The 12,330-nt window shown below is 38.0% G+C and overlaps 1 protein-coding gene and 1 long non-coding RNA gene across 5 annotated transcripts in view; one reads left to right on the plus strand and one right to left on the minus strand.

Moving 5' to 3' along the window:
* LOC125659335 (uncharacterized) overlaps positions 1-3,878 on the plus strand; it is a 24,511-nt gene extending 20,633 nt beyond the window's left edge. For all 4 annotated transcript variants that reach the window (XM_048890977.2, XM_048890978.2, XM_048890980.2 and 1 more), the window contains 2 exons: positions 1,028-1,111; positions 1,828-3,878. In XM_048890977.2, the coding sequence (XP_048746934.2) occupies positions 1,028-1,111; positions 1,828-2,447 (704 nt within the window). In that variant the 3' untranslated portion in view covers positions 2,448-3,878. The remainder of the gene's footprint in view (positions 1-1,027; positions 1,112-1,827) is intronic.
* LOC130050113 (uncharacterized) lies at positions 1,728-12,330 on the minus strand. Its single transcript, XR_008798513.1, has 2 exons — positions 12,019-12,330; positions 1,728-1,950 (listed from the first exon to the last, which is right to left on the minus strand). It is a non-coding gene; the product is annotated as an uncharacterized LOC130050113 (long non-coding RNA).

Here is a 12,330-nt window from a genome sequence, read left to right on the forward strand (position 1 = left end):
TTGCCCCGGGGGGTAGGATTGGGCCCCAATAGGGGATCAAAGATTTACATGGGAATATATAGGGAAAATCTTTAAAAATCTTCTCAAGAACCACTGAGCCAGAAAAGTTTACATTTATATGAAAGCTCCCCGATATAATGCAGACCCAAGTTTGTTAAAATCATGACCCCCGGGGGTAGGGTGGAGCCACTATAAGGGTCTTGAAGTTTTACAATTATAATGGGGAAAGTCTTTAAAAATCTTCTCCTCAAGATCCACTGGGCCAGAAAAGTTTATATTTACATGAAAACTTCCTTACACAGTACAAATTCATGTTTGTTAAAATCTCCCCCCCCCCCCGGGGGGGTGTGTGTGTGTATTGTGGGGCCACAAGAGGGGATCAAAGTTTTACATAGAAATATTTAGGGAAAATCTTTTAAAATCTTCTCAAGAACCATTGGGCCAGATAACTTTACATTTACGTGAAAGCTTCCTGACATAGTGCAGATTCAAGTTTGTTCACATCATGGCCCCGGGAGTAGGTTGGGGCCACAATAGGGGATCAAAGTTTTACATACAAATATATAGTAAAAATCTTCTCAAGAACCACTGGGCCGAAAAAGTTTACATTTACATGAACGCTTTCTGATAGAATACGGATTCAAGTTTGTTAAAATCATCCGCCCCCGGGGGTAGATTGGAGTCACAATGGGGATCAAAGTTTTACATGCGAATATATATAGGGAAAATATTGAGATATTGGCCAAGGTGACTTAGGTGAGCAATGTGGTCCTCTTGTTTATTTTTTGCCAAGTTCAGTCTGCACTGTCTTGAGTGCTACTCGCTCATTTAATATTTATACTTGTATATAGAAATACATGTAGTGAAAATGTGTTCAAAACGTACGTAAAGATTTTCTCTGATAATATATAGTACACATTTGCGGTTGTAACGAATGAAATGCAAAAAATCAATTTCTTACATTGCTTAATTGTTTTGAAACTGTTCATCACTTCCTTGAAATAGAACACTTAGTTTTATTTTTCAGGAGAGGTCAAAGTGGCAAACGATGTTAGTATTTCGACAGAGAATAAAGACACCATACCCCTATCTTTCTGCTCGAACTCTCTGGGTAAGTTATTGTTGGTGTCAATGGATTAACATCGACCCCCCCCCCCTCTCTCTCTCTCTCTCTCTCTCTCTCTCTCTCTCTCCTTACACACTTTCAGCTCTGCTCAGTATTTAATGTCTCTCAGTATGATTTGGGTTAGAATAGATCCCCAGTACTCCTTGCTTGTCGTAAGAGGTGACTAAATGGGTCGATCCTTCGTATAAGACAGGAAAAACCGAGGCCCCGTGTCACAACAGGTGTGGCACAATAAAAGTCCCTCCCAGTTCAAAATTCGTAAGCATCGAGTATAGGCTTAAATTTTGCAGCCCTTCACCGGCGATGGTGACGTCTTCATATGTGTGAAAAATTCTCGAACGGTACGATAAACAATATGCAATAATTCTATCAGCAAGAATCTCCCATGGAAAATATTCCAACGACAAATAAATATTTGTACACTAAAATAAATCTATGGATTACATTATCATGACATATACGATAGGACGCTTATGAAAAATGTGTATACTGTGTGTAATTTTATATCCAAACTACATACATATATGTGGCGTTTCTATACATATAGGTGTACGAGTGATTTATATGATTGAGTTTTTAAATATGTAAACATGCTTTGATACTGAATATAAGTCTTTTATTTTTAACTTTACGATAATAATTTAGAAAAGCCATAATCAATTAATGTTTTCAAGCATAGAACGTGAAATATTTATTTTCAGCCATACATATATCTGCCTCTACCGCTGTCAGCAGCATGAATACCGCCACTCTGTCCGCTAGTCCAACCATAAACCCCACAGCCTCGCTGTTCGTGGACCAGCCCACAAGTTGTTTTAACATCACTGTAATAGAAACAGAAACGGTGATGAATAACCTCACGACATACATTCCCGCCACGACTTTCTCCTACATCCATTCACTCTTAACAACCACGGTGACAACCATTGCACCAACAACGGTCGTTATGACTACGTATCTAGCACCATCTACCGTCACGGTGGAAATGACAGCATCCCTGGCCACGTGCCAGGACCAGACAACATTCATTAACATTACTAACACAAAATACATCCAGGAGGCCGTGGAAAACATTACCAAGGCATTGTATTTAGACAAGAAAACCACGAGTTCCTATGTTCGTTCCAAGACTTGTGCCGAGGATAAACGAACGTCATCTGCCACCGTGGGATACTTTGGGATAATTTTTATTGTCGTGCCTTTCGGAATTATGTTTCTTGCAGACTTGTGTTCTATTTATAAACATCTTATGGAGACAGTCAGGCATTGCTGTGTGTCTCCTGATCGAAAAATTTCCACAGATAATGGTCGACAAAACTGAGCTATCGTCATTAAAGTTTAAGACATAAAATACTTCCAGAAATGTAAACTTCAGATATATAGGGTTCACGGCAGGTGTGACCGGTCGACAGGGGATGCTTACTCCACCTAGGCACCTGATCCACCTCTGGTATATCCAGGGGTCCGTGTTTGCCCAACTATGTATTTTGTATTGCTAATGGGATTTATGAGATTGATCGCTGTTCATTATCTTCACCTTTCATATTGTGATTTTAGAATTACTAGAGAATATAAGACCTGACGTATCCTTTGTATCATTGTTAATTTCAAAATTGGCGAATTAGATTATGCATTAAGGATTCGGCGGCATTTAAAGGATGAAATGAACTGAAACTGCACCAGAGATGCATCAAAGTACAATATATTCAATATTTAAACAGGTTGTAATGTAATTTTAGCTTCATGTCGAAAATGTCTTTGGTGATCAAATCTTCCAATAGTCTGTTGGAGTTCTATTTGGGCACGAATTGTGCTCCTTTATCAGCTAACCGTTTTTATATTCTTAAGAAACATAATTTATTCAAAAGCTTTTACATGAGAAGAAACAATCTCTTGCTGTAACCTTCAACTCGACATTTAAATATATACAAACGATGTTTTGTCCATTAACAAAACTAATTTCCATTCATGTGTCGATTCAATATATCCTAGTGAACTCGAAATAACATATGCCACATTCTTCCATATATGCATCATCATATTTGAATATTTCATTGAAAATATGTCAGATAGTAAAGAAGCACAATTCATTCCCAAGGGAATTCCAACAGATTGTTTGAAGATTTGATCACCAAAATCTACGTTAATATTGTCGATTAGGAACTCCAGCATATTTTTAATGAAAGGTGACAATAAGAAATACCAAATAGAGAGTTGGGCAAACACGGACCCCTGGATATACCAGCGGTAGGATCAGGTGCCCTAGAGAAGTAGACACCTCCTGTCGATCGGTTACACCCGCCATGAACCCTATATCTTGATTAGGTAAACGGAGTAATCCGTAGTCAAAATCAGTGTGCCGAGTACGGTAAAAAAAAGAAAGCACGAAACACGTCAGACAGCATTTGGTCCAAATGATTGACTATATTGGCAAACTAGATCATTATGACGACTGTAGAATTTGTAAAATGCTGAATTTAAAACGAGACTGTTGAAACCCCTGTAACGTCAACTAGTTTGCCAATAGTCTTCCTCGATTAAAAAACTTATCATACACAGAACAAGCTGTTGTGTATCGAATCTATTGAGAGATATAAACACCAATTGCAGGTAATTATGGAATATTGCTAATATGTACATGACGATGAGAAGTTGACAATGGAAAAGTTAATATTATTCCGTTTTCATAAAGTTGAGTTGTTAGTTTGCCGTTATCATTTATTTTCAATAAAATATCTAAGTACGAAACCGATGTGAAGGACTCTTTTGGGATCTTTTATTTCAAGTTCACAGGGATATATCGAATCGACATATGAATAAAACTGATTATTGCTAATAGATAAAAGGTCGTGATATCTAAATTGCGAGTTGAGTGCTATAGCAAGAGATTTTTCTTCTCATGAAGAAGCTTTGGATATCAACTTCAGAGTACGTGTGCGTAGAATCAGAGCGGGTTTTTTTTTTAAAGTAAAGTTTGGATGACCGATACGGGATATGAATCTATAGTATATCATACATGGGGTTTTTTTTTCACTAAAAATAGGACACGAAATATATTCTATTTTTATTGAAAAAAAAACAACCCATCTGTATAATATAATAATAATGTCAGCAATCCTGGTTTTTCATACACATGTATATCGTGCGCAGTGATTGTGTAAAATGTTAAACGGGCGTATGTTTTGATGTTGATTTGGGAAACGTTTTTTGATTTGCAATTTACTTTTTTTTTTTAAATCCATATTTGATTTACACCACTTCTCTCATATTTGTTTGCAAAATACGTCTAACGTTTCTTCATCATAGCAGTTAATATTTTGGTGAGGAATAAAGATATGGGCTTGTCAGAACATTTGCTGGATCCTGCAATGTATCTCTGATTTTGAGGTCTCTTGTATAGTTGTCGAATCCAGTAACTCACAATCATTCATCCCATTGACTGGGATAACAAATGTGTTTAAAACTGGAAAATGATTTTAAAGAATTCATCTTTGGAAAAGGAACTTGGAGCGTAAATTGGATTACCAAATAGAATTCAAAGCAAGTTCGTTTGAAATACAGCTGTATTAATGAACCTTACAAAGACAATGCTGTTACAAGCTTTGTCAGCTGAAACCAAAACATATTATAGGATTAAACATTCTTTTTGAAGAATTTATCGATGTGTAAACTCCGGACATTTTACTCACAAACTGAATAAAAGTGCGAAGCACTTTTATGTTAAGTTCGTGAGTAAAATGTCCGGAGTTTACACATCGATAAATTCTTCAAAAAGAATGTTTAATTCTTATAATTCCAATACATTCACTTTGTTAACAATTGTAAAACTTTGAATAGTTTCCCCGCACTATCTTATTTGTTTTCAGGCGTGTATGAATACTTCGCGTTTTTGGATTTATTGATGTATAAACTCTTGTTCAGCTTTATTTTTGTCCAATCAAAACAATTGTAATAAATAACATTGGAATTATTCCTCATGTAACCTCTCTAATGCTTGTGTCACTTCTTGTTTACTTCATGCAGAAGAATAGATAGTACGTACTTTTGTGTTAGTGTTTCTAATACGGGATTTTAATAATCCTCTTAAAGCATGTTTTAGATACCTGCTGCTGGAGTAATTGGAACTCCTAATTTGGATAAATGACTCTCTCTCTCTCTCTCTCTCTCTCTCTCTCTCTCTCTCTCTCTCTCTCTCTCTCTCTCATGAAAAATAACAATACAAGTTCAATTGAATCTGTACATATTATGTACTTTAATAATACTTGTATGAAAAAATTTAAAGCATTATAAGAAAAAGAAAACTGATGAGTCCACAGTAAAGAAAAATATTCCTGTTATATTTTTATCCATTTTGACAAGGTGTCAAGTTCTTCATCATATCTAACCCATCTTCTGAAATAATCTTTGACAGAATTCATGAAGTTCTGTCACCATTTGAAAGATCGAAACTGTCTGAATTTTAGATCCTTTAAAATAAGTGACTTTAAGTCGTCAATTTCAACTATATCGACACCACCAGTAAATACAAGCCCAGCTGGAAAATAGTTGAAAGAAGACGAAGAACAAAGAAGCTGTAGGTGAATTTAGTATAAGATGGTCTATGTCTCGGCTCTGTAAAGTTTGTTTATGATTAAAACGTTTGGATGCAAAAGTAGAAAACTTGTATTTTGGTAGGAAACTTAACTGGACTTTGTTTACTCACTGTTCTAGATTTCTTTTCGGTTAAATGTGTTTGTAGATGATGAGTTAAATGATGGTGTGCACTTTTTTTATAATAAATTACAGAATAAGGTTCACAGTGAGTACCTTTATTATAATAAAATACAAGTTAAGTTTCACAGTGAGTACCTGTATTATAATAAAATACAAGTTAAGGTATTCAATGTATAATGACCATATTTCATATCTAATAAATGGATGGTGGAATATTTGTAATCATGGTATGATTTTGAAGGGTTCATTAAATAAAAATAATCCACCATAGGAATTTTCAAAATTTTGTTTACAGCTTGATTTATTTCACCTAGAATTTAACATTGAAGTATATGGGAAAAGCATATTTTATTACAATATTTTAAAAACAAGTTATATTTTCATACTAATCTCTTGGTAGAAAGTTGCATACACTTTCTTTTTATGAAAATATGAAATAAAATTAATCATTGACCACACACATTTTTAGAAAATTATATTTTTCTTATTTTTACAAAGGGCAGACAACTCTTCCAAAAAGTCTTAAGTGCAAAAAGGTCAGCTTCTAATCATTTACCAGTCATGTGAATTTAATCTGCTTCACTTTCATCATTATTTAACAATAAACTTTTAAGTTGATCTAAATTCTTCAAAATTGTTCATTATCCTTTCATTATACATGGAATACCTTAAGTTTCGTAGTGTGTACCTTTATTATGATAAATTACAGGTTAAGTTTCACAGTGTGTACCTTTATTATAATAAATTACAGGTTAAGTTTCACAGTGTGTACCTTTATTATAATAAATTACAGGTTAAGTTATACAGAGTGTACCTTTTTTGTAATAAATTACAGGTTGTTATACAGAGTGTACCTTTATTATGATGAATTACAGGTTAGGTTTCACAGTGTGTACCTTTATTATAGTACATTAGGGGTTAAATTTCACTTCTTTGCTGTTCTATCTGTCCAGTGTTACTGTTAATGAACTTATACATATCCAAGTTAAAGAAAAACAACTGTTGACCAATTGACTTTACATGTAAAGATTGATATAATAAACTATAATGAACAAAGGGTGTTGATTTGTTTTTATCGATTTGTTATAAAAAGTTTTGTCAAATGATTAAGGTTGCAAATACTGTCATTCAAATGTTATGAATGTGTGAACAGTGTTTGAAAATAAAACGTTGGGTTGGATGTATCGAAATAGATCGAGATTTTATTTAGTAGCGCATGTAATTGATACAAAATGTCCCTTTTTGCATCCAAAGCGTGTCTTGGTAATTAAGGTTCATCCCACGCTTCCAGGTGTTTAGGAACAAATATTATCAATTCTCTTACAACTTATCAAGAAAATGAAATAAGTACATGTAATAGGAGACTTATACAATTGTATGAAAGGTAAAGATAACGAACAGTGATCAATCTCATAACTCCTATAAAGGTGAAGATAACGAACAGTGATCAATGTCATAACCTATAAGCAATACAAAATAAATAGTTGGGCAAACACGGACCCCTGAATACACCAGAGGTGGGATCAGGTGCCTAGGAGGGGTAAGCATCCTCTGTCGACCGGTCACACCCACCGTGAGCCCTATATCTTTATCAGGTAAACAAAGGCATCCGTAGTATCTAATATTCCATTTTTGTTTTATCAAAGTTATTTTCACATCCTTGGACTGTAGAATATTTCAAATTTGCATGTCAGCGGGGACATTCGTGTTATACTGACACAATCTGAAATGCTTTGACACTGAAGTGTTTGCCATAGATACTGAATTATCGGGTAGATATTATAATGTGGAGTTTCTTGCTTCTTGTGGACTATACTTTACAATAGTACATTTACTATACTATACTTTATATTATTATACTTTCATGCAAAATACTCGAATCTGATTGGTCGAGAAGCATTTAAAAAACATTGTTACCCTCTTGGAACAGAAAGCACGCGCTCCATGGTGGTAGTACCTAGCAACGGGTAACAGTACTTGACAATGGGTGATATTATAAAAAATTATCACATGCGTCAAATTTATGCGCGTACGGTTCACTGTAGGTTGTTAGACGATGTCGTTTGAGCATTTGTAAAATAAAAAAAAAAACGAATACCCGCATCAATATACGAAATATTGCATGACAGTGATTGATCAAATGTCAACAGACGTAAGTTTTTCTGCTTTGTTGTTTATATAACATTCAGTATAATAAAACAAATAGTGCATGTAGCCGAGGGTAACATTGAAAATGTTTGCCTTTCGAGAAACCATTATCAACCTCGGCTACGCCGCGGTTGACAATGGTTTTCTCCGGGTGAAAATTTTCAATGTTACCCTCAATTAAATGCAATATTTATATAATAGCACATGTACCATACTTTCCTTTCTGTGATTTTTATGAAAAGAGTAAAACAGGGCAAAATAGAACTGAAAGTCTACCACCTTCTTAGAAGGAAAAAACCACATCTAATCTGTTCACGAGGTCAGTTGCCACTGGTTGCAATGAAATGTGATAATTTGCCGAGAAATACCATGTAATATTTGTATTGTTTATGTCACACATCTTTGTATCAAGGTTAGTTTTCAAGGTTAATAATGATTTTTGTTTTACACCAGAGGTCCTTAAAATTCCATCGGTTGTATATAGTGTGATAGACTAAAGATTTTCTCTTGATTGAAAAAATTGTATTTTCCTGCGGTTCGCTAATTGAAACGGTAAAATGATGTATGAATTCCCATTACAGTAGCGTGCTTTAACATGGTTGTTATTGTCCACTGTTGACCAATAGGATGGGGGGGGGGGGGGGGGGGTATTCTGTTGCGGGAAGTAAAGGTGTTTGTTAGGTTGATCACTTTCTAGCCGTCGTTAATTTTATTTTGCATGCAGTGTTTATCTGGCTTATATAATTATATCAATCGAGTGTGAGGTCCAGTACATTATCCCTCTATGATGGAGCCATGGCACGGGCACTTGTTTCTGAAAATAGGTTATGACGTGAAAGGTGAAGATGACGAACAGTGATCAATCGCATAACTTCTTAAGCAATACAAAATAGATAGCTGGCCAAACACGGACCTCTGGACACACCAGAGGTGGGATCAGGTGCCTAGGAGGAGTAAGCATCCCCTGTCGACCGGTCACACCCGCCGAGAGTCCTATATCTTGATAAGGTAAACGGAGTTATCCGTAGTCAAAATTAGTGTGCCAAGAACGTTCTAACAATCGGTATGAAACACGTCAGACAGCATTTGACCCAATGACAGGTTGTATCGGCAAACTATATCGTTTTAACGACCATAGAATTTGCGAAATGTTGAATTTAAACGAGGCTGTTTATACCCCTGTGCTATCAAATTGTTTGTCAGTAGCTTGCTTCGATTTAAAAACTGGCCATACACAGAACAAGCTCTTGCGTATCGAAACAGTTGAAAAATATAAACATCATATGCAGGTGATAAAGGAATATTGCTACATAAATATGGGAAGTTGACGATAGAGATGCTGAAATCCTCCCGTTTGTCATAAAGTTGAGTTGTTAGTTTGCCATCAATATCTATTTTCAATAAAATATTCATGTATGAAGCAGAAGTGGACGACTCTGTGGTGTCTTATTTCGAGCCCACGTGGATTTATCAAATCGACATATGAATGAAAGTTATTATTGTTAATAGATAAAACGTCGTCGATATATCTCAATGTCGAATTGAAGGTCACAGCAAGAGAATATTTCTTCTCGAGTAGACGTTTTTGAATAAATTCTGTTTCATAAGAATATAAAAACAGTTATACAACCATAATATCGAGTTGGAGAGATGGTTGGAACACTTCTCCGACCTCTATTCTAGAGAGAATACAGCAGTCCCCAACGCTATCAAATGCATGCCAAAAATGAAAGAGCTCGATGCGGAGCAAGACAATTAACCGTTTGGCGCAGGCAAGGCACCAGGCAATGACAGTACCCATCCAGACCTCATCAAGTACTGCAAGACTACCCTACTGTATTCGTTGCATGAAGTTATCTGCCAGTGCTGGAGAGAGGGGGCTGTGCCGCAGAACATGAGGGATACCAAGATTGTCACTAAATACAAGAACTCGAGTCCTCCTGATCCGCCTGCAGAAGCTGGCTGAGTGTGTCTAACCAGAATTACAGTGTGGTTTCCGAGCTAAAAGGTCCACGATAGATATGGTCTTCTCCCTTTGTCAACTCCAAGAGAAGTGCAAAGAGCAACAGATGCCCTTGTATATTGCATTCATCGACCTCACCAAGGCCTTCGATCTTGTCAGCAGAGATGGACTCTTTAAAGCCCTCTGAAAGATCGGCTGCCTCCATTACTGCACAGCTTAACCGAGTTTTACCACATCAACATGAAGGGGACAGTGCAGTTCAACGACAATCTTTCCGAATCCTTCGACATACGAAACGGGGTCAAACAAGGCTACATGCTCACCCCAACCCTGTTTTGGATTTTCTTCGCACTCCTCCTAAGACACGCCTTTGGCACAGCCTAAGAGGGTATCTACCTGTGGACCATTTCAGATGGCAGACTCTTCAATCTTGCCTACCTAAAAGCGAGGACAATGGTCCACACAACCCTCATTAGAGAAATACAGTTCGCTGATGACGCTGCAGTTGCGACTCACACAAACAGGATCTGCAGCTGCTGATGGATTACTTCGCCCATGCATGTAAAGAATTTGGGCTGACTATTAATCTGAAGAAGACAAACATTCTGGGCCAAAACACACCAGCACCATCAGTAAACACCATTGACAACTATGAGCTCAAAGTCGTTCACGTACCTTGGGCCCACAGTTACCGATAGCCACTTCCTTGACGCTGAGATCAACTAAAGGATCGGGAGGGCAGCCACACCATTCACCCGCCTAACATCAACAGTGTGGAACAATACCAAGTTGACCGTGAAGACGAAGATGGCTGTGTACAATGCCTGCGTCCTCAGCACTCTCCTGTATAGTAGTGAGACATGGACAACGTACACCCACCAGGAGAAAAGGCTCAACACCTTCCACCTCAGAAACCTTCGACGCATACTCGGTATTTCCTGGCAAGATATGGTGACCAACACTGAAGTCCTGTCTCAAGCTGGCCTCCCCACCATGTATACTCTGCGCTGAGGGACGTCGGCTGCGCTGGATGTGCCACGTTGGCCGTATGGAGGATGGCGGAATCCCAAAAGACGTCCTCTATGGTAAGCTTGTCACAAAGGCAGGGAAGCATTGGCCGCCCACAGCTAAGGTAAGGGACGTGTGCAAGAGAGATATAAAGGCGCTCGACATCAACACTAAGTGCTGGGAGAACCTTTCAAATGACCGCGCCAGCTGGAGAAGCACCCTTCACAAACAACTGCACGCTGGTGACGAGAAGCTGACAGCAATAGCAGAGAAGCGAGCCCGCAGAAACGAAACGACAGCCAACAGACTAAAATCATCGTACCGATGCGACCAAGATTGTCACCCTCGCGTCAGTCTTTACAGCCACAAGAGGCATTGCTCAAGTTGAGTAGACACCCCAAACAGATAGTGGACGAAGGGGGACTCTCCATGGTCAGCCACGACCGAAGGAGGCCTGCTGCTGCTGGAAATGGGTTAGGTTGCTCACACTGTGTCGGTGAGATAAACATAACCCATAGCTCGAAATCGACCTCCATCATGATGATGTAGGGCGCCGCTCCTTTTTTAAGCGGAATTGTTCATCATACCTAGACCAAACCAAATGTCCTTGTCTACCGACAGCTAATCTAATATTGTGCATGTATCTAATCAATTCTTGAGCTTTCCCAGGGAACTTCTCAAGGTATATAGACATGTAGACAATGAATGCAGTTGTCCGAATATGTATGTTGTTAATAGATTCATTCTTTATGATCAGCTCTCCTGCGCAATAAGGGTAAGTTCTAAGATCGCAGGCCTTTTTCAATAACAATGCCAAATCAATGTAAGCGCCTATCATGATTATATTTTCTAGGGTAGCTATGGGCACGTGACTGCCTACGGGGTCACAAATACTCAACACATCTGATGGGCGACTAACTTGCACTTGTTCCCCCAATCAAGAGACCCCCAATACATTGACATTGAATTTTATAACCTAAGCCCGACTGATAAGTGTCGTTACTTCCCGCGGCGTGCAAATTACTGCCAAAATCAATGTTCGTAACTGCTTGTAACTGACCTTGTAGACTAGCACTTCCTCCGTCCGCTGAAGGTACCAAATCTTACCGGGGCTTGATAGTTTGGCGCATCCGGTTCGTTGTTGCAACCGTGCATGTGAGGTTGCTGTGTGCACTGGCTGGCTGGCTGCCTCGATCAAACGTCTTGTTGGCCTTCTTTTGCGTTTCGGCCGGTTCCCCTGGTTATAAGACTTACTCCTTTTCTTGTTTTGGGTGGCATTGTGTCCGATCACGGCAAATAGATTTATGTCGTCGAATTTAAGAATAAAATCTTAAAGATGTCTGCTACTCGGTAAGTGTTTCTGAGGGGCTTG

The sequence above is a fragment of the Ostrea edulis genome, chromosome 9 (assembly GCF_947568905.1).
Source record: "Ostrea edulis chromosome 9, xbOstEdul1.1, whole genome shotgun sequence".
In the NCBI taxonomy this organism is placed as follows: domain Eukaryota; kingdom Metazoa; phylum Mollusca; class Bivalvia; order Ostreida; family Ostreidae; genus Ostrea; species Ostrea edulis.